A 25,234-nucleotide genomic window follows, 5' to 3' on the forward strand; every position below is an offset into this window, starting at 1 on the left:
CCCCTTGCTACTTTTGTGTCAATCGGAGTGCAATCAACACTTGTCGTTATCTTGCTACAGTGCACAACCCTCTTCCCCCACGAATGCAGTCAATCGATGTGCTCTAAAAACAGCATCGATTAACAATTCTATTTGGAATTGATATATAAATATATATTTATATGTTTATATATATATAAATATATATTTGCAGACAATAATCAGCTATAGCTAAAGATATAGACATTTGTCTGTAGACAGGTGAGTTAAAGCGACCGCATTTTTCTGCAATCATATATATATATATGTGTATGTGTGTGTGTTTTGTGTGCGTGCCGTGTGAATGCTTGTTGATATGTGGTGTTGAACCAAGATTTGATTTGCTCCTTTGGTTAAATTAGGTTTGTGTGATTCTCTCTTGCGCTATTCACACAACAGATGACAACTGTGTGTGCAGCGGCAGCAGCAGCAGTTGCCACTCCAATCAGCATCCCCCGCTCCCGCCCCCGCCACCACCTTTATTCATGTATTTATAGCAACAATCCATGTGCGATGGATTTGCGTGTGTGTGTGTGTGTGTGTATTTTCTTATATATATATCTATAAGTATTTTTCGATATTTGAAATTTTGAATGCTAATTTGGTGTTCGTTCTAAATAATTATATACAATTTTCAACTTTTGAGGCCAACACAGATAACAGAATTGTCTCTAACTGTGCGTATTTTGTTGTATCTTATCATAGATTACTTGTCTAATTTGGGTAGTACTTTTGGTGCGTGGGTGTTTAATATAATACGGCTGTATCTAAGTGTTAGTATGCATATATGTATTTCAATATATGGGGCACATACGTTTATCGGCAATGACACATATAATACATAATATGTATTTGTATCAACATATGTATTTGAGTTTTTTTTTTAGAATAATTAAATTTTTATATGGCACAATGATATAGTTGGAAACAGTTCATCAATTGACATTGGTTGTTTATGGGGCACTTAGTAACAACAGTAATACATAAATTTAATGTGGGTGCAACGAAAATCAATTATTCCATGCTATGCACTCAAAATGCACAAACCTCCCACGCCTTCCTCCCCCCCTCAACTGCTCCATTCATGAGGAAGGCGGCAGACATTACAAGGCAATTACCGCATGACTTTCGATACCCTGTACACATAAAAAGTTTCTAAAAAGAAGGCATATTAAAATTGTCAAAATGTATGTAACGGCAGCAGATATATTCGTCTTATCTTTGATGGAATGTAGACTCAAGTATATTAAGAATAATATATTCATTTTGAGCTAAATGCGTTAAATTTTTCAGCAATGTCAAAAATGTATTAAGTAATTCGTTGCTGCTTACAGGGTATTTCCAAGTGGAGTACACTCTCTGCTAGAACACCGCCGACTTGTTGATACAGATCAGCAATGAATTATTTATCGTAATTGCGAGCCCTTCGATATAATATCTGTTTATAAGTACATTAGTAGAGTACATGCAGGTGAATAAATAATATAAAAGTAGTTTGGCAATTGCATATCAAACTTAGACCGTCGAACTTACTATTTACTATGAGCGCGGCGTAGTCAACGGACATGAGAAGGTCGGTCAGCATTGAACCCACCCGTAGTAGAGGTAGAGAGGGGTAAGGGTAAGGGCAGAGAGGGGTTGACGGCGACGTGAGTGGCAGGTTAAGCATATTTGTAGATCTTCAAGCCTGAAGTTCTTATCGCTTTTTGTTTTCTTTGATCTTTAAAATGTTTCCTTAGCTTCAATTTCACGTTGAGCTCTTTGAGCCAGTTCCAGACGAGCGACTCCATGCAATTTGGCGTGTCGGCGATATTTTATGCTTAATGCCCTGTACGCATTGCCAGTGTATAAAAAGGGTATATAATGAAAGTGTGCGACAGTAGAAGGAATCAATTCCGACTCCACTAAGAGCTAAAGTCTTCAATATAAGTTCTCCTATTCCATAAGTTTATCGATGACTATCCCCATTTTCTCAATATCGATTAGAATCGATATTGAGAAAGCAAGAAAATACACCAAATAACAACTACATCCGTACATACAATAATCTTAATTGACATAATATTGATCGACAATATAATTTTCATTAGGATCGTATGAGAAACACAGACTTTGTCAACCGAAACAAACTATTATTAGAAATGACATTACTTGCATAAATACTCTACACAATGAGACTACAATCTATATTTAACAGCTGATGTCAGGGTATCTGCTAGTCGACCTCATTCGACCAGAACGTTCTTGTTGGCGAGTGGAGATAACGTTAAGTAAATCGAGTCCAATTCTAATGAAATTCCAGTTTTGTATGTGTGTGTGTGTTTTTACCTATGCTATCTTTATGTTGAGGCTTTCAGTATGAAATTTCAGTTTTAAAAAAACTGCTAAAAGTGGAGATTCAACGATAAAAAGAAGCACATGAGTCAGCATTGAAGTTTATTGGCACCGTGTCACTTTGTGGAAAAATAAATTGAAGAATTTCGCCAGCACAGCAAAACGATCAGGAAATTTGGGGCTTAGAAAACTTTGATATATTAGAACGTGTACAAACACACATATCTTTGGTCCTATCAATCTGAGGTGTATTTACCGTTGTCATTTTGGACTTTTGAACTTTTTCCAATTGTAAACGATAAGATCAAAAAAGGGTTACTTATGAAAATCGCCAAATATTTGACAGTGCTTTGAATTAAAATCTGTTTAACTTTTAACAAGTAGTAATAACCAAATTGAGATAGATACATAATCAAAAAAGTGCTTGCATTTGAAAATCTAATCAGTTTTGACAATTGTGATACTAAGATTGAAGACTTTTAGGATTGTACAAGTGGGCAAGGTGATTTTACACATGGTTCCGAGCAAAACACGTCTCGTTCCCATTGCGAAACAAGTGCTCCGAGATTACCAGTCGGAACTGGGCGCGACTTTATTGTAATATTATAAAAAGATTGACAGAGAGACGAGACTCACACACATGGCTACAGCTCAGCTAGCTACTACATCAAAATAATAAAACACAGTAAAGTTGACTATAAAACCAGCCGAAAGCGACGCGCGCTGCTCAGTTCAGTTGCGGTGGAAAGCGCGTCCAGTTCTCCTCCAAAGCTGGTGGGTGTTCGATGAGTGTGTGCGAGTGTTGTGTAAGTGTATGTGTGTGCGTGTGTGTGTGGTGTAATTATTCCAAATGTAAAACTCATTAGAGAGATAAAGCGTTGCGCATGCGAGTAAAGCCCCCCAAAAACAAAGGTGTCTGTTTTGATACAGAATTGTGTTACTATATAATAGCGATAAGCTACGTTTAGCATTGAAGTAATTTAAAATGCCTACCGTAATTGCGCTCAGTGTATTGTATTTCATGAAAAGCATGCAAACTGAATTTAAATGAGGCTTGATTACAACAAAAACAAAAGGCAAATACAAAAAAAAAACAGAAAAAAGAAACGATTGGCGGTCTGCACTTGACCAATTGACTGAGTACTCCGACTTGATTGGAAACGACAAATTGACAAATTGCAAAAACCAAAAAAATTAATCAAAAAAAAAAGCGAAAGCAAATTTTAAATAAACCAAAAAAGACGTCTGCTGTGTGTTCAGTAAATTTGTTTGGGCTGCGACTTTAAAAGAATTTGATGCGCTTGACAATTTGCATATGCTTGATTGATTCTTTATTTTATTGCCATATAATCAAGTTGTGCTTAATTGAATCGAATCGGAGCAGGCGGCAGCTTTCTGCATAGTTCCGTTTTGATCAATTTTGGCAACAAGTGCTCGCTTGGGTCAACCTTTCACCTTCAGCGTGTGTTTTTGTCCTTGCCAATGCCATGCCAAAATGCAATGCCAATGCCAGGTGGCACCGCCCACTTCCTTCCGCCACCTCCTGTTGTATGTTGTGACCTTCACGCGCCCAACTTTATGCAGCCACGAGCGAGTAATATCAATCACAACGATGACGTCTCGCTTTTATTAGGTCGATGATAAGTTTTGGGCGGGTATTGCGTAGGCGCCCACTTTGCGAACCACCCACGAGGAACCCTACGCTATGCTAACAATTGTAGCCCATCTATTTCTTTTTTTTGGCTGGGCGGGCAAAAGTTTTATCAATAATTGGCTTGCTTGCCCGCTGCAGGAATTGGCAACTAATTGCCCGGTAGGCCGCTCAGTGCGCAATAGCAAAATTGTTCAAATCACAATAGCAGCAGCAGCAGCAGCAACAACAACAACAATAGAAACAACTGCAACTGCAACAATAACAAAGCAATTTGCAGTCATTGTATTATCGTTTTAAGTAACTTTTTAGTATTGCTGCTTTTCTATCTGTGTGCGTCTTTCACTTTTGCCACGCGCCATTTGCGGTTTCCTCCACGGCAGTTGCAGTGGCAACTGGTGACGTCGTTTGTCGGTGTACCGGTGTATATATACCATATATCTATTTTTTATACTGCTACTCCTACTCTTTATGTAATCTTTGCCACGCTGATTAACTTCTTGTCATCACGACTGTTTTGCCAATTGCAATTGTGAATCGAAAAACGCAAGGCTTCAAGTAAAGTTCCTCAAGCATTGAGTGAAGTGAAAAAAATATTTTAAAAAAAATTTGTACAAACTATTATTAAGAATAGTTTTCGATTTCATTGATTTTTTTTTCGAAATTATATTTAAAATTACTTTGTTATTACCATTAAAGTGAAGAAACTCGGCTTAGTTTCTTATAGAACAAACCACATTTGTCTAACACGCAAAGCCGCTTATAAATTTACTGCCGGCGCCTACGTAAAGCTAAAACCGCATACTAGATGCGATTATGAAACGGGTTTTGAACCGTTTCACACCTACTTCGGATTGATTGATTGGCCAAAATGTCTCTTTGAGATCGCTAACAAGAAATGCAGCTACACTGCTCTACTCCATTTATGGCTGCAACTCAACTCAAAAACTGACTAGCAACTGTGCGTGTGTGTTATGAGTATGTGTGTCTGTGTGTCTGTGCTCTGTGTGGCATAACACACTGTTGGCCATATTTGGTGTCAACCAAGTGGCCGCCAAACGAACTTGAACTTCCGCTCGTTGTTGTTACCGCTATTATTGTTTAGTTAAGCAATGGTCTTTGTAATTGCGATCAACATATATATCTATATGTATATATATAGATTTGCGTAATGAGTGTGTGGTTATTCAGAGTCGTCCAACACGCTTCACTGAGCCGACCAAAACGTTTGCTAATTTCATTTTGCTCATTCCATTGCAGATCCGAACTAAGCGTGCAAATTGATGAATATATAATGAGCAGAACGGGCCAAAACCCATTACACTAAACGAGACACAAATCAACAGAAGCAGCACCAGCAGCCGCAGCAGCGGATCAGGTAGAACTAGCATTAGATACTGTGTGCCCAACAAAATGGCACGGCACATAATGGCCGTGTGTGTGGTGTGCCTGCTGTGCGCCCAGCGGCTCCACTGTCAGGATCATCTGGAGGACGCACTGGCCACACAGCGCGATGAGGTGGCGTTAAATGCGCGATTAGTCAATGGAAATCTTAGTCCCTCCACTGAAAAAACAACAACCACCGATCAGCGGCAGCTAGCGCATGAGGATGATACCCAAAATTATAGCACAAGTCCGCCCTACAGGAGTCACAAGCGTCGTGCAAGTCACGAGCACGAGCATGAGCACGAGCACGCGCACGGATCGCCACAGCAACAGCATGTCCCGCAGATCACTCAATACTTTCTGCAGCAATTGATGCAACAGCAGACGCTAAATGCCACCAGTTTTCAAAGTCTGATCCAACAAATTGGACTGCAGCAGCTTGTCAACAGCAATGAGAGCGTAAGTGCAACTAAATGAATTCACAAATGCATTATTAATTCTAACCTTTTGCCTACCTTCTACAGCTTGTCAGCAATGATAGCGTAAGTACAATTAAATGAATTCCTAAATGCATAACTAATTAAATTATTTTATGCATTTACAGTGTATAACCGTTGAACGACTGGTGCATCATGTGCAGCCGCATGATCTCAGCCATCATGGGCAACATGGCGTGGAACAGCAGCTGCTGTTGAGCAACTGCTCGCTCTCCCCCAATAGCATTAATGGCACAAGCAAAGCCTGCGCGTCACTAGACAGCACACCAGCGCCGCCAGATCATCATCATAGAAACTATGAGCTCAGCGAACGGGATTTGCTGCATCTGTGTCCAGTGCTGTTACATGAGCTGGCAACTAGCAGCGGTGGCTGCATCCAACCCTCTGTCCTTGCTGAGATTGACAACTACGAAATGCAACAGAAAAATAATATTGTGCATGGTAGGCAACATATATCTTTTGCATATAACTTTTGACTAACGTGCGTATTTATCTGTTTGTTCAGTGTGGATTTATTCGTTCATTTCGGTGTTTGCCTGTGGCATTTTGGGCCTGATGGGCGTGGCCATTATACCATTCATGGACTCTCGCTATTACAAATACATTATTCAATATCTGGTGTCGCTGGCCGTGGGCACCATGACCGGAGATGCACTCTTACATTTACTGCCGCATGTAAGTAACTGATTAAACGGATTTGTTCGAAAAGACTTTAATCATATTTCACTAATTGCTTTTAGTCGCTGGCTGGCCAGAGTGAGCACGGCATGATTATGAAGGGATTGGGTTGTCTGGGCGGCATCATCTTCTTCTATGTGACGGAGCATGCGTTGACCATGATATCGGAGTGGCGCAAGAGCGTCGAAAAGAAGGAAACTAAGAGACCGTCACGCGCCAAGGTCATGCGTGATCCGGACTCATCGGTAAACAATTCGGTGGCTGGTGACAGGATGTGCAAGCAAAAGTACAGCTCTTATCCGTACTGCTATGACGAGATCGCGATGAACAACAAGCAAGACGTTTGGATGCATTTGCCCGATGAGGATGCAGTCGCTGTAGTGCCAGCAATTGCTGGAGCTGGCGGCGATGCATCCACTGGTGGTGAGTGCAGCAATCGGCGCTGTGACAGGACGGAAGTCGAAGGATCCAGTGAAGCGGCCGCACAATCGCTGCTCTCCACCTCCCTCAACAACTATGCCGAAATGAATAACCACCATCATCACAATCACAATCATGGCCACAGTCACAACAATCATCAACAGCCACAGGACAGCAATAATACGGCGACCACTGACCTCGAGAGTAACTCGGCAACGACAAATGGAGGCAAGGACAAGAACGATCATGTGACTGTCATCTTGCGGGAGCATGAATCGTCGCATCACGGCCACAGCCATCGACATGGACACGTCCACTCGCCACCAGAGACGCTGAGCGCCGTTGCCTGGATGATCATCATGGGCGATGGTCTACATAATTTCACCGACGGCATGGCCATTGGTGCTGCATTCGCCGAGAATATTGCCGGTGGTTTCTCCACCTCGCTGGCCGTCTTTTGTCACGAGCTGCCGCATGAGTTGGGCGACTTTGCTATACTGATGAAGGCCGGTATGTCGGTGAAATCGGCTGTGTACTATAATCTGTTAACTGGCGTGCTCAGTTTCATTGGCATGATATTTGGCATTGTGTTTGGCCAGTCACAGGATGTGGCCCAATGGATGTTTGCCGTAGCGGCGGGTCTCTTCATCTATATTGCGCTGGTCGATATGGTGAGTGCCGGGTGCGGCTGACTCGAATTGAGTCAGATTTTAACTAATATGTTTTTCCATTGCAGATGCCGGAGATTTCTGCTTCTCACAAATCGCTGTGGCAGTTTATGCTGCAGATTCTTGGCCTGCTGAGCGGTGTGGTCATTATGCTCTTAATTGCATTGTACGAGGGTCAATTGATGAACGCATTCGGCACATCGCCGACGCATCATCACCATGTGCACTAAAAAAAAAGAACGGAGAATTCACTGAAAAGCCACGCAGAGAATTTTGTAGCGTATTATGTGTATTTTTTCAAAGTATAGGTTTTTTTAAATTTTGTATAATTGTAGTAGTTATGTTATTTACCTTAGACACACTAACACACACACATACACACAGAGACATAGCAAGTCATTAAGTAATAGACATCAATAAGATTTCGCATTTGTTAATCAGTTTTTGAAACACACACATTTACCACACATGTTTGTTAACTGCCACTAAAACGCTGTCAGCAAATTGATTTTGTTCCTAAATGTCACCACATCCAATTTGCGTTCGTTTTCGAATAAGTTTGAATTGATTTACATACAAAAAAAAAACTCAAACTCAAACACATACTTAATGTAAGAAACTTTCAATGTGCATAAGCTATAAAGTGATTATGAATTTAAAAAAAAAAAAAACAAAATCGAAAAAAGCAAAAAAGGTGAATTTGCTTTAAAAAGATAATAGATGGAAAATATTGAAGAACAAGAAGAGAAACAATAATTTGAATTGATAATTGATACACACTGCATGCACTGATGAATATGAATAGAACTAAGGAGATCATTCGGAACGTGTCTCAAAGTCTAATCTTATGTACACTAAAAACACCAATCTATACATTTACGATTTGCGATTTAATATTGTATATGTAGCGTGTATAAGGGCATAAATTATATATACATATAATTAATTTGTATTTTGTAGTCTGTACGGTGCGCACGCTTATGTTTATTTCACACCAGTTCAACGAATCACATTCTAAAGAGCAGCAAAAAAAAAAAAAAACGATGTAAGCCCCACTGCAATATTTTTATATTTACCAATATATTATATTTTTGGCAGTACTTAAGGAATTCAATGTATCTACGAAATTATTTAAACTTAATTTATTTATACTGTAGTACGAACCATTAGGGCATGCTCATAACACCTATTTCTTGGCACCTACGTTTATTTATGTTTTTTGTAATAAACAGGGTTTAAATATACTTTATACTTATGTTTTTTGCTATGATTGCTTTTGTGTTTTATTCCTTTTTTTATTATTATCTTTCCACGATGCGCACACAACTAAATGTAAGTGATTGTGATTGAAATTGAGTAACTAAAACTAACATTTGTAAAATGATTCTGCGAGAGCCTGCGAAAAGGACGCGGATGAGACACATTTACACCACACTAAGTATCACCCTTATTAGCTGAGCAAAAAAAAAACTAACAATCTGTTATAAAGCCCACACTAAAATGCTAACGAAGCAGTAAAACCAATAATAATATAGATGTAAGCTCAAAACTAAACAATACATAACTACATATATACTACGATAACAAAAAAAAAACAATTTTTGAAAAGAATAACTACTTTGGTGATATCAAGCAAAAGGCAATTGAAACGAAATAAATATATACGAGTATAATAATATAAAGTTAAGACTATATATGTGCTAGAGCCTAAATCTAATTCATTCAGATCGACAAATATTTAGGAGTATTCAATGTTCTAGTGTGCACTTTCACAAAGACGAGTATTTTTGATATTTTAGTTAGATTATTTTTTACCTTGAAATGATAAACACTTTAAAACTTCAAAATAAATGTTTTCCACATCATACAAAATCACGATAATTTTCTCTTCTTTTTGAAATAGTGTGCGCTTGTGCCACTCCGCCACTGTTGCAATCGATAAGTTTCGATAACGAAAGATAAATTGCTTAAGCTGTCGGGCAGCTTGGCAACTCTATGTGTGTTATTGTTAGAACGGGCCAACAATAGTGGCGCTGTCAAATCGAGAAAGATGCAAGCGACCGGGTCGAAATTACTGCTGCCAACGATTCGCAAATTTCTGGCCATTTTCTGCATAATTATTGCACAAAACAATGTGGCGGCAAACGTGAATCCCAGCGCCATCAGTGTGCATCGACGCTTCGAGTACAAATACTCGTTCAAGCCACCATATTTGGCACAAAAAGATGGCACCGTACCCTTTTGGGAATACGGGGGAAGTGAGTAGACGGGAAAGGGGGGATGGCAGCTCCACGTCAGTTGTTTTGGGCCGTCTTCGAGCCAGCGCCATGTGTGCAAGCGAGATGGCAAGCAGCCAGCATCAGCATTGACGAACCATCGAGCAAGCAAAGTGTACACGCAGGCACTTTGTTTCAATTTGAAAACACACATTTGCACATTAATTAAAACGCCACCTGTTGTTGATCCCTTACAGATGCAATCGCCAGTGCGGAAAGTGTGCGTGTGGCGCCCTCGTTGCGCTCACAAAAAGGCGCCATCTGGACGAAACAACAAACAAACTTCGATTGGTGGGATGTGGAGATCGTTTTCCGTGTAACAGGACGTGGCCGGATTGGTGCCGATGGCTTGGCCTTCTGGTATACGACGGAGAAGGGTGATTATAATGGTGCCGTGTTTGGTTCATCGGATCGCTGGAATGGTCTGGCCATCATCTTTGATTCGTTCGACAACGACAATAAGCACAACAATCCGTACATTAGTGCTGTGCTCAACGATGGCACCAAGATGTACGATCATGCCAACGATGGCACCACGCAGATGCTTAGCGGCTGTCTGCGCGATTTCCGTAATAAGCCGTTCCCCACCCGTGCACGCATCGAGTACTATAATAATGTACTCACCGTCCTCATCCACAATGGCATGTCGAACAACAACGATGACTACGAGATGTGTATGCGCGCCGATGGAGTCCAACTGCCCAAACACGGTTACTTTGGCATTTCAGCGGCAACTGGTGGCTTGGCCGATGATCACGATGTGTTCCACTTTTTGACCACATCGCTGCATGCTGCCGGCCAACTTCAGGAGCCACAAAAGGTGGACAATCAGGAGAAGTTGACGGCAGAGTACAAGGAGTATCAGGACAAGTTAGAGAAGCAAAAACAAGAATACAAAAAGGAACATCCAGATGAAGCGGTAAGTGGGCCAGTCGTCATTCAGTTGCCCATATCAATTGTGATTATAACTGTTGTCTAATCCACGTGGGCAGTTTATTTTGTGTTTTCTGATAGCATGTTATCTGAATTTAACTGACTTATCTTCTTTAATTCTCAATTACAGCACAAAGACAACGAGGAGGACTGGGAGGAGTTCTACGAGTCGGAGAATCAACGCGAACTCCGTCAAATCTGGCAGGGACAGAGTCAAATCGCAGAGCATCTGCGTGAGCTGTCGCGCAAGGCTGACGAGATTCTTGGCCGGCAGGAGAATACGTTGTCGTTGGTCTCACGTGGCATGGCTGCCAATGCTGGACAGGCATTGCCACCGCCAGCTGCTGGTAGTGCACCCGTCCAGCAGTTGGCCGGTGGTATCGGTGTCACCAGGCAAGATGTGGACCTGCTGATTGCCAATCAGAACATTCTGCTGAGCACCATACGTGAAATACGGCAACTTGCCGGCGATATCAATGTGCGTACTGATAACATACAAATAAATCAGAAGAACGCGCCCACAGCGCAAATTCAATCCTCGGGCTACGATGTTCAAACATTGATAGCCGAGATGCGCGACGGCATGAATCAGGTCAAGCAGGGCATCTCGCATGTGGGCCAGAGGTTAGTTTCCCCCTTTAATCTAATACTTTGTACATTTTATTCAACTAATTTGTCTTGTGCTTTGCAGATTGGGCATGCCACAGGGCGCGGCACAGATGGCACCTTGTCCCACCGGAAACTGCGTGGGTGTCACGTTGTTCCTAAGCGTTACCGTTGTGCAACTGCTGCTAGTCTTTATCTACAACATGTTCAAGTAAATGAGCCAAAAATTTGTCTTTAAATAGTTTGCATTATCTAAAGTACTTTTAATTTTTTTTTCAGGAACCGAAGCGAGGCGCAAGCGAAAAAATTCTACTAGGCATTCTGTTTAGTTACCCAATCAGCAAATAAAACAACACACACATCTACACACACACACCCATACACACACACATATACACACACCTGACTAGGCGGCAACTAAATTTAGTTGAAATGAAATACTTAAGACTTCAGCGTAGATTGCTCTACAATATTGTATAATTGTTTTTTTACTTAGACCTAATTGATTTTTGTAGAACGTCTGGTCCCGAAAAATTGAAATGAATGCGATCAAGCAACTAGAACAATGATGAAGCCTCATGACAAAAGCCACAAGACAAAATTTACAATAAATAAGCAGTCTTCAGTTCACTGGTAGATCCCAAATCAACCCCATCCCTATAACATTGTGTTTGTCATAAATCTGTTTTAGTCAAAAATCGAAAGTTTTGGTCTACTCTTCAAACTGTGCATATCACTTGTGTACAGTCGTGAACTCTGCATTTCAAAATATAAAAATGTAAAACAAAAATTCAAACAAAAAAAAAGAATGAAAAACGAAAACGAAAACTTATTAATAATAATACATAATGAATTCCGTAAATTTAGCAAATAAATACTTTATGATTTTTATACTACGTTACTTGAGCTAGAGCGTCTGAGTCTTTAAATTGAATTGGCATCGAGCTCTTCGAGAATATCTCCATTCTTCAGTTTCCATTTCATGCGCTGTACAATAATAGATGCGATGCGATAAATCAAGTTTCTCAGCTTTTGTTATTAGCATGAACATTAATCAAAGTGATGGATATCTCATATAACGATTTGGTTTTTTTCGCATATGTGTTTTATATACTGTATATTATATAATAATTATACATTAAAATACAAAATGAGAAACGTGTTTTTATTTTATTTTACAGATCTGTATATGTTCCATTCCAGTCTCAATGTTTAAAATAATAAAAATAAGATAATTAAAGTATATCTCTATACAACTTGCAAACTTTATAATCAAATGAAGAAATAACTTTTCGACATAATTTGCACAGAAATAGTAAAATTTCATAGTTTTTACCGACAATGCGGCAAAAATGGCGCCACTTTGGCGACATTGCAGCCCAACTGAGGCAGATGGGGTGAGCATAAAAAAAAACTTTGCCCATAAAATGTTACTGCCATTGGTGGCATTGTGGACTGGCAATTCCGAGGCTTGAGGTCCTCCCCAATCGAGCGAAAAAACCCCAGCCAAAAAGATAAATGGACAGAAGCCAACAGCAGTCAGTGGTAAAGTTATAATTTGTCTTTTTCCCTTCGTCCCACGGGTTTGGGCTGGAGTCTGGTTCGGTTGGATGAAAGCTGCGTCTGTTTGTTCTATAGCACATTGTATATGTATATAGCCAACGCTTATGTAAGCTTTACGCATATTATGTACGTCCAATGCGCAGGACCAGTAAACTGAATGGTTTGGGGAATTGAAAGGCTGTTCGGTCTTAAAACAGCCAATCGGCGTGGGGCAGACAGACAGGCGTACAAAATGGCTACGTTTCTCGTATGTGAGTGCTTCCCAAACTATCTCTTATAGTAGTTGTAGTTGTAGTAATGGATGGCAGTTTCATATTTAAAATGTAGAAAAACTACGAAAAATTAAAAATACTGCATTTAATCCCAACAATGTTCTTTATCCTACAACAAACTAAAACGAATACAGTGTTTTTGTCTGTCATCATAGATTCAATATCTTTTCTTTATTATTTTGTACAAAAATTAAATATATTTTAACTTATAAACCTTTGAAATCAATGATAATCCTCTCTTACGATTTTTTATACAAATCTAAGACGGGTCCTCATACAATGATCGTTTATAACTATTTCTTTCTTTCTTTTGTTATTGCTCAGTCATCCATAAGCATTAATATTGCAATTGCACTCCTTTAAATTATACATAGTTTGTTGTTGAGCATAACTTTAATAATCCATAGCGCATATTTGCACATCTGTGGATTTTTTTTGCTCACCACAATCCATTAGTAAATGAAATTCATAAATCCCCACCCAAAAGTACCCATCGTTGACATTTTCGCAACATTAGTGGAAAAAGGGAAACGAAATCAAAGTCAAAGTTATTACAATGTTACGGGGTGGAATGCTTCGCTGAGTGATTCTCCATTCTCCTCCATATCCTGCATCCTTTGGCCACAATAGCCGAGGCAGCGTGACAAATGTTGCGCAAACAAATGGATAATGTTGCAACGGGATGGATATATCTATGCATGACCAGGATGTGGCAGTTCCAGTTAACGCAGCTTAAATCTATCCTAATGAATCATAAATTTCCATAACTGTCAAAGGATCCCAGGAGGAATCGCAAAGCAACCGGATTAACCATTGTTGCAATTTGTTAAAGTGATTTGGTTTTGTAATTAGCTAATATCTTGTTGGAATTGAAAACTCGATTTGGTCGCACTCATTAGTTAAATATTAGACCTTAAATAATGCTTTTAGGGACTTTAAAAACATTCTACAGCCGCAACTTTGTCAAATATGATCAGATTTTGAAAAACCAGAGCTTTTTAGTCATGGTTCGATGTCTAAATGTTTACTACATTTAAAGTTAATAACGTGATTCTCATTCTGAAAATGTCAGAATTATAGCCTAAAACTGCGTTAAAACTTGCCACAGCCGTCACTTGGTTGAAACTGATCTGGTTTGTAAAAACCAGTGCGTTTTGATAATGGTTTCGACATTTAGTTTAATACTACACTCAAACTTGAAACAGTGATTTGGCTTAAAATTCATGTAAGAATTATACCCCAAAAATGTATGTAGGGTCGGGTTAAATTTTTCCACACTGTATTTTAAAAAATTACCATTTCGCGAGGATAGCTGCTTCTACTAGTAAGTTAAATAATCAGAAAATATTTTTGTTTAGTGCTTGAAATTGCCTTAAAATGTTAATGAAGAAGTCTCTCACATTTTACGATGAAGCATTGGAAAACCCGGCACATGTTTAATGTTTCTCATGCCATTTGGTCGCAGAATAGATGACAAAGGATAGCCCATTAGATGGGAATGAAAACTGTCGACTCTTACCACCATTTGGGAGCACCCTTTGTGATGTTTGCGAAAAATCAGAACAAAAACTCCAGACTGGATAATATTTTGCGCTTTTTGGTATGACGAATCCACATGTCACACTGCTCTGCTCTGCTCTGCTCAGATCAGGGCTCGCATATGAGTCGAATTGCCCCCGATTGCCAATCCATGCCCATCCTCCGGCTTCGACTCTGGCTCTTACATCCGTTTAGCGGGCAATCAAGCGTGTAGTGCAATTCAATAAGCGGATGGCGGTGACTTGGAGAACTTTATCAACACCCATGTCGGCATTAGTTTTGTTTGCAAACTTTTCCCCGTTGCCTTTTTGACAGCCTCAGCAAAACTCAGCCCTGCCACGGGGGTGGTGGGTCGAGGGGTGCTGCAAACGCAGTCGGGGGTTGCTTGACTGGATTTTTATTTACGAGCACTTAAATCGAAACGCAAACTAAAATTGCACAATGCACACATCTACATAAATATGCAATTGCGGGCATGTGAAAATGTTTTTGGGCCCAAACTCCCGCTGATAAATGATGAAAAAATTAAGAATAAATACACGCGATACACAGCATCCGCAACTCGCATCTCCACCCAACTCCAGACGCAATTTTAGATGACAGCTCCCGATAATGGTGACATCAATTTGAAACTCAATTGAGCTTGAGAGCTGTATGTTGTTGTCGTTGTTGTTACAAGTTGTTGTTCCTTGATAAATGCTGTGCTATCAGCGACGTTTATCGTTGAGGGCTTTTTGACTGGGTGCGACAAGTCAGCGAATCGGAAACTGCCTGCCTGCCTGCCTGTCTGTCCTCCTGTCTGCCTGCCTGCCTGCCTGACTGTCAGTCAACCCCCCTAAGGTAATGGAAGTTATCTTTTTGTGTATGACTACATGTTAGTCATTGTCTCCGCTCATCTCTGGGGCGTTGCGAGCAGTTACATGTTAAATGCTTGCTTAATTGCTGTTCGAGCCAAGAGTGGGCCCCAGAGATAAATGACCAGGAGATAGCATATTTGGTTGAACATTTGGCTTGCAAATTATGAATAGGAGAATCTTTTAATCTCAGAATAAAAACTGACAGATTTTCAGATTGAGTAAAAAACCTCAGCAATCGAAGTGAAACGGTTCGCAAAATTTCAAAAATGGTTCTATAAAGTGATTACTTTTTGATTGAGAAAAAGTATCAGATTTTCACTACTCTCTTGGCGATCTATTTGTGTTTAATTGGTTTTTCTTGGAAAGAACTCTACGTTTTAATCTTTGATGGAATTTTGCTTTATATCAGAGCCGCAATTGCTCTACCTCAAACCAAATCTTCTACAAATTGAGAACAGACAGTAGTCTACAATGCATCTTTGGAAGATGTTGCTCTCTGATTTCTCATCTAATTTAACCACCGATCTATGCCTCAAGTGCCACATTTTTCGCATGCCCAGCTCTAGTTTTGTATTTGCCCCGCCACAAAATCCGAGTCGCAATTGCTCGACCTCAAACACCCATTAGGCCATGTCCGTGCATGGCACGGGCCGGATAAATAGACTGTTGAGTCATTAAACAATTTACGCAGCTATAAATTTACGCAATTTACTTATTGCGCTCGAGTTTGGCAAGTGCACAGACTCTGAAAGAGAATTCTGTTTGGCTTGGGTAATAAAAAATACCCCTGCTCAAAAATGTTGTGTGCCGTCGTCGGGCACTTTAACACATCTGTCCAGATCCCGATACAAAGTGTTGCTTGTTTGTCCGACCGCCTGAGCGATTAACTTTTTGCATCCTTCACGCATCGTAGCCTGCACTCCAGGAAGGATATCTTTCGCCCACGCGTCCTCACTTGTTTACTTGCTTTTTTTGTGTATTTGCCTCCCTCAGATTTAAATTTTCAGGACTGCCGCCCTTAGTTATGTATTTTAATGAAATTGTCATCAATTAAAATTGTACTCTTCCGTGACCATGATCCAGACGACAGTGACATTGCATAAGTTTTGGATTCATTTCACTTTTTGTTGCCCAGTTTACGACCCAGACGTCTATCCGGGCACTGTCGAGGGTTTAAGTTTAAGTTATGAAGTGCACCCATCACCATCATCATCGCCATCATAATGCGCATAACTGAACGCTTCTCCTCTGACCTGGGATCGTTGGCAGCTATAAAAATAATTTGTGGCCCGAACCCTTACAATTTCACTTTCGACAAACGTGGTTAAGGGGTAAGGGATAAGTTAAGTATGCCTGAGAGGCAGACGGCTGCCAGCAATTTGTAGTCGTTTGCTTGTTTTTCCAACGCCACTTAATGGCTTTTCATAAATTTTTATTGTCTTCAATATAATTCTATATATGCAAATGCCGTCTGAAATGCTCAAAAATTTGTCGCACAGTCAGTTTACTACTTGCCGGAGATTTTGATAGTTTTTGGGAAAGAATAAACAGGCGTTTCAATAATAGAAAACATATCTATAAAAATGAAATCATATAAAATTTGACAAACTAAATATAAAATTTGACAAACTAAATACAAAAATCTACAAATCATGCTATACATCTAAGAAAATTCTATTTGGATTAGCAATTGTAATTTGAAAATGAAATCATAAAAATTCATTTAATTTGTACAAGCCCAATTTCTATGTGAATTTTAAACAAGATATGTTATTCTAGCATTCTAGCTACAGAATAGACGCCAAAACTTATAATTACTTTACTCTTTAATTACTATTATTTCTGTTAAATCTGATATTCATTTCAAAATTAACATTTTAATGCGTCTCTCAAGTCCCATTCGAGAACTCAATTGGCAATTGGAAACTTGAAAAGCAGGCTCAGAATTAGAAGCCAATAAATCTTTACAAGCATGAAGAGGAAAAACCCTTAAATTTTGGTTGATAAAATGCCGAAATTATCGCAGCTATGTAGAAGATATATGGCCACAAATCCGAGCACTTTTAACCCATTAGCCAACCGGAAGATCGCTCAATTAGTGCTGCTGCTGGTCAGCAAACTAATCCGAATACGAATCCGAATACTAGTCCCAAGTGGGTCACTTGAAGTCCACACACATACACACACATGCAGGAAAAGAAAGGATTTTGTTGTTGTGCCAACAAAGTGACATAAATCTTTCGTGCGCCGCCAGAAACTCAACCGGAACTAAAGCAATGACGCAGCAGGACTTCTCATATATGTACAAGTCTCAACACGATGGGTTTCTCGCGTCATAACAAAGAGCGTATGCATGGACCGAGATTTATAGATTTATAGGCGCGAACGTTGGTCGGCACGGATATTTCTATCTATTTGTAACATCAATGAAAAGGGATCGAAATCGGGCATCAATGCCGGATGTGCAAAACGACAGGCGTTCGATTGAAATTAATTGAATTTGCGACAACCAGAACAACAACAACAAAAACAGCAACAACAACTTGTCTTGGGAGGACCGTGGACATCTCTTCCTGTTTATGGTCGAGCTGTTTCTGTAGCATAAATTACGCATATGATATGGGTGGAAAAACCACGTTGCCGTTGTCGTTGTCGAAAAACAGAAACATTAAATTTATTTTTATTTCGTTGAGCTGCCTTACAACCCCAATAAGAGAGAAGCATAAACAGAGCTAAGCGCTTAGTCAAGTCAAGTTTTTCCCATTCCAACTATAAATGTCGCACGATATGCGGTCCGCTGAGTTTTCGCCAAAGTCATGAATTTTCTTTTATTTTTATGATTTCTATTACATGTGCATTTGTGCTGGCCAAGAATTTAGTTTTTGTTTTTGGCAAACAGCAGCGAGTTTGTTTCTTGGGGTTGAATATTTGCGCCCGGCAGTCAAAAGCACAGAATCACGCCGGAAGTGCTGATCGCTGGCGGGCAAAATCAGGAAAGGCAGACAAATTTATCAAACAGACTTGTGGGGGTGCGCACAATCGTCTTGAAGATATCATTAATCATGCCGTTGTGTGTGTCTGACTTTTTACACATTGTCTTTAAGACTGAAATTTTTAATAGGAAATTGCTGCAAAAGTTTAAATTTACCGCCCGCTACACACCTGCGCCATCAGTCATGCGCAACTATCGAAATATCGTATACCTGCCTATCGCCTCCACAAGCAATATATGAGTTTCGATAGCATGACAGTGTTGCACTGCAAGTATCGATAAGCGCGACTCACTCTATCGCCCTGTTTTATTGTGTTGTTTTATTTATACGTTTTTAACTATCTTCGCACCTGTATTTTCACGCAATTCTGTAAGTTAACCATAATTAAAACAGAGAATTAACGAGTGCAATTCAAGAAATGTCAGTTTTTGTGTTCTAAGCATGCAAACAAAGCAAGTGCACATTCAGCTGCAAACTTATGTCGATGTTGTTGTTGTTTCTGCGGGTGCTCCCTCTATTTTTTTTTGGGGGGGTAGTCAACGACAGCGCCCAGCGCCCTCTGCACATTTGTTATGATGGTCACGCGAATTTTGACCCGTTTCTGTGGCGCCGCCTCGCCATTTAATGCGTTTATGCGACCAGCTGGAGTTTTACTCTGCCCGTTTGCCGATTACCACCCGCATATGGCTTGTGACTAAATTTGTTAATGTGTGTGTGTGCTTGAGTGTGTGTGTTGTTTGTTTGTTTTTGCTGTGTTTTTTTGGCGTACGTTTTTATGCTAATTAAGTGCAACTTTTTTTTGTATGCAGCACACCCTCATTTGCCTCATAGATGGTAGCAGCAATAAAATTGGCTTGTGTGTAATTCAATTAACGCTGGGGCAGACCAAAAATCCAGCTCCGCCAGAATCGCAAGTGTGGCTTGGTTTGGTTGCAAATTTTTGAACTCAGTTTACGTGCATACTTCAAGGCGTTTAGACTGTGGGGATTTTTAACGTAGCCAGCTTCTTTATTTAATTAACAGACATTTAACTATCTCATTTTAACCCTGCAGAAAAGTTTAAATTGTCCACAACACTTCAAACAAAACATTCAATTTGACAGGCTGTCTCATTAGAATCTTTTTTATATACCGCTCATAAACAAAAAAATTCGTTATTCTTGGTTTTTATTGGGCAGATCTGTCAACTACACATAAATGTAGTCTAAATTTGATAATATACTAAAGTACAACATATTGTGAATGATGCCTTCTTGGGCGCTCTCTTCAGGCAACAAATTATCAACTTTATTGTTGGGCTTTGCTTGACTTCTTTATCGGCATTGATTAAAAGGCACTCCAGGCACCACACACTGCTGTTGATAAGATAAGGCCACTTTTTCTTCAATATAGCAAGAAAACATTCTTCAGCTGCTTTGCAAGTTGTCAAGAAAAGAATGCAGCCGCTGATTGAGTTGTTTCTACACATTCTCTCTCCATTTGCTGACTATGCGAATTGCTTTAATTAACTGCAATTGCAACCCTTGTTCGCGTTGAAATCCAAATCGGAGCCCGAAGTCTGAGCGCGTGTTGATCTCCCGCTGGCTTAAAGATTTCACATTTTCAATTGTTGTTGTTAAAGCTGCAGGAGGGAGGGAGTCAGTCGTTTCATCAATTGTCTGCCTAATGACTGTGTCAATAATTGAGTATAATTGGAAAACAAGGGGCGTCGTCCACAAAAGACGACTCATCAGCAACTCAACTTATCCACAAAAAAACTGGGAAGACATCATCAGCAAGAAACTCACTTCGCTTTGCGTATCATTTGTTTACACACTTTTTCGTCAGTTTGCGTTTACAGACACATACATATATATAAAATAATATATATATATATATATATATATATATATATATACATCAGCTCAGCTCATTCAATTCAATTTATTGCCTTGCAGCAGCGTGTGACAAATGCTTATCGCCTACAGTGCGTTCTTGTAAGTTTACGCACACAGAACTATGAATGAATGACCAGACACAATCTGTAGTTTTTTTCTCACTAATTTTAAAGTGACTAACACCTCTTTTTTTTTTAAACTTCCACTTCCACTTTGTCGCTTCCTCTTTGCAATAAATTTCAATGAAAACAAAAGACCGAAAACAACAACAACGAAAATTTGCCATCGCTTACAAGAATTAGTCATCACGACATTCGCTTCTGTTGTTGTTGTTGTTGTAGTGCCTGTTATTATTATGCACCCACTGGCATGGGTCCATCACCTCGGCTGCTCGCGCTCTCACTTTGTGCGCTCTCTCTCTCTTTCTCTCTGTTACTATTTGCCCGTTTTTGTTTTGTTTACATTTGCCTGGCATGGTGTTGATCGAGCGCCAAAGAGCAAAATGAGCGCGGCAGGTGCCGTTTCTGTGGCGCTCATTTCTCTATTTGCTCTCTTTTTCTCTGCTGATTTGCTGACTCCTCTCTTGAGCCACTTGCGTTCGGCGCGTTGCTTTAGGCGAGCCTCAGTTGAGTTTTACCCGTCGTCGGTGCCGATTCGTGCCGTTGCCGATATCGATAACTATATATAAATATTTTCCGCTTATGTGTGTGTGCACATATGTATGTGCGATATTCAAGTTCAAATATCAAAAAGCAATAAATAAATTTTAAAACGGCAGAAAATTAAGCAAAAGGTATATATACACACACACCCATACATACAAACAGTTATCGTCGAATTCTGACTGCCATATATATGTACGTGTGTGTGCTGCTGCTGCGGCCTTTGCGTGTATTAGTGCGTGACATATGGCGTTATTTTCGTGGATAACGAATACAATATCAAAAAAATAATAATAATACATAAATAAGCAAATTAATTGTGTAATCTTAATGCCTTGTGCGCCCACGCGTTGCCATTGTGATTGGCGCCTGCGCAGCGCATGCAAAAATTAATAAGAACAAAAATAAAAGGAAATCCCTATGCAACTTTTATACTTTTTAAACATACAAATTTGTAGAAGCGCAAAAAAGGTTGTGTTTTACGTTTCTAGTGCTGCTGCTGCTGGTCAGAAAGTTAAAAACAACTCGAGAATTACCTCATCGCTGGCGAGCGCGCGCGCACTGCCCGCTGACGTAGCTCTCTGCCCCTGACTTTTTATTTTATTAGTGTGTTATTTTCATTCTATATTTCGTTCATCATATACATATGATTTGTACATTTGCATGTGTGTGTGTGATTTTTTTTTGTATGCTGCGCTGCCAGCTAGTTTGCCTAACTGACAAACAAACAGATAGACAGACACAGCCAGCCAGCTGCTGCTGCTGCTACTGTGACTGTGACTGCCTTGACGTCCTCCTCCATTGCCTGCTATGTGTTTTTATAACAACTATACATATATATAAATATATAGTCGTATATATGTTTATATCTTTAAGATACGTGCGCGTTATTTGTTGTTTTTATTTCATTCCGTCCGCTTTTTATTTGCATCTGAATCTCTCTCTGTGCGCTCATTTTGAGTTTGTTTTTTCTGTTTCTTTTTTTTGTCATAAGTCATTAGGCTGGCAGTTAACGATTTGTGCTGTATTCCACACATTGTTTTGTTTGGATCGTTTGGCAAAAAAAATTTCGCTGCGGCTTTTGTGGCTTTTGATTTTGTGGGCGTTATTTTTTTTTCTATATTTCGCTCCATTATCTCGAGTCGAGTATCAATGCTCGATGTGGTCTCTTGTTGACCTTATTCAAGCGCTACATTTATGGTCTCGGCCAGCCGCATAAACAAATCACACATAAAGAAATCAAAGCTCATTTTCACTCCATGTCAACGCTCTCGAAATTGTCACGCGCTCTCTCAAAATAACAAAAAAATAATATGTTGTGTCGCATTGTGTGGGCTTTACGCTTAACTATTGGACGTGGTCGCTTTATGCATCCGTTCCAACTGCTATGTGTGCACATTCATTTTCAATAGAAACACACACACACACACACGCTCGCACACACATACACTCACTCACTTACATTCTTTTGACAACACAAAATTCATTCATTACAAAAATCCAAATGAAAAAGCTCAAATCGGATTTGTAACTTGGCCAGTTGAGTAAAATCGCTGGTGGGCGTCAGTTTTGGGACAAGTTTTAATCGGTTTGCATTTAAATGCATGCAGGCAGTATTTGCATGCTTTATTAATTGAGTATAAATTTCATTTGCTCTGCACTTGTGCCCCCATATTGTCTACCTGTCCGTCTATCTGTCTGTCTGCCTGTCTGTCTCATGTCGAATTGCAGCTCCCAAAATGAGTTGCCGCAACAACTTTCGAATTGTTTACACAGTTTCTCTCTCTATATAAACTTAAGACGTACTTTATTTTACGATCTTTTACTGTAGCCTTTTTGAGTATACAATTTGTTGGGCTTTAGCACGTATAAAATTTACAGTAGCTTTGATTTCTATATATAAATAATACAATACTAAAGAAAGCATAGATATCAAACAACTTTACAACTGATTTTAGGTATACGCATTTGACTTTGTCACAGATTTGTGCAATTATTTGTTTTTCATTACGCCAGTTGTTGAACTGGTTAAAAAACACCAAAAGCAAATGTTTGCCTCATGTTTCAAGCTCAATTAAAACAAATTAAGCAAGAAATTTGTATCGTATCAAAATACTGTGCTCCAAATGCGCAACAACAACAACAAAAACAACAACAATGTAGACGGCAATAACAATTAAATACAAAAATAACAACTGTGTGCTCTATTTTTTTAACGCCTCAGCATTTTCATTTGTGCACTGCACAGGAGGATACATACAAAGAACACACATACATAAGTACATTTGTACATTTATATGTACATACAGACAGATGCATACGTATATATATATGTGTGTGTGTGTGTGTGTTTACATAGAGATACAGATACAGATACTTCTGCTCGTTGGTTGCCTTTCAAACTGCTGGCGCACACATGTTTCAAAAACAACAACCCAAACACAATCTACAAAAGTAGAAAACCAAACCAAAAAAAAAAAACTAAACAAGGTGCCCTAATCAAGAGAGCTTGACTTAAAGATACCCTGGGAAGTAGGAATTGCTTTAGAACATGTAGAAAACCCAAATCAATAGAGCAAGTGTCAATATTTTGAAATAGATTTGTATTATTCAGAATGTAAGGAAAGGAAATATTCAACTTTTACATTATGAAATTGAGTGCTGAACAAAATATTTTAATATTAATATTATATATTATACAACATTATATATGAACTATCTGTATTTAGCTTTTATACATATATTGAACTTAATCATGCCTTTTCACCCTCATTAAAGTTACAGGGCATTTAGAAAAAAAAAAAACGCCAAAATAAACCAAAAATACAAGTTTACTTTGAGCAAGAAACCAGAACAAAAACATGAAGCAGAGTTTTTCTATTGAGTTCGATAGGCATTTGGCCATATTACCGCATATATGCATAGTTTATTGTTTTGGAATGTTTCTTAATTACGCGGAACTCAAGTGGCAAGTGGAGGTGGCGACTCCAAGAGTGAAACCGAACCGAAACCAAAGAGCAAAGCAAAGTAGAGCAAAGTGTTCTGAGTGTGGGCAACATTATTGGAATTTCGAGCATTTCCTTTTTCCACTGCGATTCCGATTCGAATCCCCTTCGTTTCCTCTATAGACATTCAGAACTCATGCAGGCGCTTAGTCATCCCATGGCAAAAAAGGAAGCCTCGTCTTGACGTGTATTTGTCGCTGATAAGGATTACTACAATTATAGCTTGATTTATTCATAAGTATTATGCGTATGCATTTCGATTCATGTCTAAATATAGTCAACATATTGCGTTATTGCCGCGCTTCGGCTTCGTCACAATTCTACACAAGTCTTCAGCCTTGTTTGGGCAATGCGAATGAATGAAAAGATTTATGCAAAATGACTTGGAATTTGCACTGTGCAATGATACACACTCTATACATACACATTTATATTTATATGAATTTATGTATTTATATGTATTTATGTATTTATATTTGTTTTGTTTATCGTTTTGTTTTCTTCTCCTTTTTTTTCCTGCTTTTCAAATGAGGGTTGGGCTTGACCCTGTGTGAGGGACGTACTTTATCATAGAAACCTTTACTTAATTACGTCATACTTATTTATAGAATCATTGACACTTCATTCATTCAGTCGAGTTAGTCATTGAATCACAGATTTCCCATTCCATTTACGGTAATTTGATAAGGCATTAAGCATGCTTAGTTTCTGTTAAAAGAACAGTTGACAATTGTTTCTTGGATAATTGCTGTTCTGAACTCAATTACGTGTAATATAGAATTCCAAGCCCCTATCTGAATTTTAAACTGCCACAGTTTTGGCAAACTTTCCCATCGAGATGCGCTCTTACTTAAAGTTAATTAAATAGAGCAACTATTTATTTTATTTATAAGTTAACAATGCCTGGAAGGCGATCCACTCGTAAACTGGCAATGAATGCTTGGAATGTAGCGCACCCAATCAAATCTTCATTTCCCCTAAGTGATTTGATATGCTATG

The 25,234-nt window shown here is 39.2% G+C and overlaps 2 protein-coding genes and 1 long non-coding RNA gene across 4 annotated transcripts; all 3 read left to right on the forward strand.

Annotated features, from left to right (window-relative positions):
- The first annotated feature begins 144 nt into the window (after positions 1-144).
- Positions 145-8,922, forward strand: LOC6556631 (zinc transporter foi). Of its 2 annotated transcripts, none has more exons than XM_001983867.3 (7): positions 145-240; positions 5,264-5,848; positions 5,914-5,931; positions 5,994-6,327; positions 6,392-6,561; positions 6,627-7,655; positions 7,721-8,922. In XM_001983867.3, exons 2-7 carry the CDS (start codon positions 5,417-5,419, stop codon positions 7,880-7,882), a joined length of 2,145 nt encoding a protein of 714 aa, XP_001983903.1. In that variant the 5' UTR covers positions 145-240; positions 5,264-5,416; the 3' UTR covers positions 7,883-8,922. The 2 variants fall into 2 exon arrangements, with proteins under 2 accessions (XP_001983903.1, XP_032595514.1); XM_032739623.2 differs by lacking the exon at positions 145-240 and adding an exon at positions 3,087-3,158.
- A 754-nt stretch (positions 8,923-9,676) lies between these two features.
- On the forward strand, positions 9,677-12,543 carry LOC6570422 (protein ERGIC-53). The gene is made up of 5 exons (XM_001996607.2): positions 9,677-9,910; positions 10,126-10,847; positions 10,992-11,485; positions 11,553-11,678; positions 11,747-12,543. The coding sequence occupies exons 1-5, from the start codon at positions 9,703-9,705 to the stop codon at positions 11,781-11,783; spliced, it is 1,587 nt and encodes a 528-aa protein (XP_001996643.1). The 5' UTR covers positions 9,677-9,702; the 3' UTR covers positions 11,784-12,543.
- Positions 12,544-14,582: 2,039 nt separating this feature from the next.
- On the forward strand, positions 14,583-15,424 carry LOC122322608. Its single transcript, XR_006246707.1, has 2 exons — positions 14,583-14,626; positions 14,717-15,424. It is a non-coding gene; the product is annotated as an uncharacterized LOC122322608 (long non-coding RNA).
- The last annotated feature ends 9,810 nt before the right edge of the window (positions 15,425-25,234 follow it).

Source organism: Drosophila grimshawi, unplaced genomic scaffold (assembly GCF_018153295.1).
Source record: "Drosophila grimshawi isolate 15287-2541.00 unplaced genomic scaffold, ASM1815329v1 contig_44, whole genome shotgun sequence".
NCBI lineage: Eukaryota > Metazoa > Arthropoda > Insecta > Diptera > Drosophilidae > Drosophila > Drosophila grimshawi.

What these genes read in the sequence shown, in the direction of transcription:
- LOC6556631 (XM_001983867.3), top strand. Translation starts at nt 5,417, where the DNA reads ATGGCACGGCACATAATGGCCGTGTGTGTGGTGTGCCTGCTGTGCGCC. An exon ending in GAAAAATAATATTGTGCATG is followed by an intron (nt 6,328 to 6,391) that starts GTAGGCAACATA and finishes CTGTTTGTTCAG; the next exon opens with TGTGGATTTATTCGTTCATT. An exon ending in ATATTGCGCTGGTCGATATG is followed by an intron (nt 7,656 to 7,720) that starts GTGAGTGCCGGG and finishes TTTCCATTGCAG; the next exon opens with ATGCCGGAGATTTCTGCTTC.
- LOC6570422 (XM_001996607.2), top strand. Translation starts at nt 9,703, where the DNA reads ATGCAAGCGACCGGGTCGAAATTACTGCTGCCAACGATTCGCAAATTT. An exon ending in AGGAACATCCAGATGAAGCG is followed by an intron (nt 10,848 to 10,991) that starts GTAAGTGGGCCA and finishes TCTCAATTACAG; the next exon opens with CACAAAGACAACGAGGAGGA. An exon ending in TTTATCTACAACATGTTCAA is followed by an intron (nt 11,679 to 11,746) that starts GTAAATGAGCCA and finishes TTTTTTTTTCAG; the next exon opens with GAACCGAAGCGAGGCGCAAG.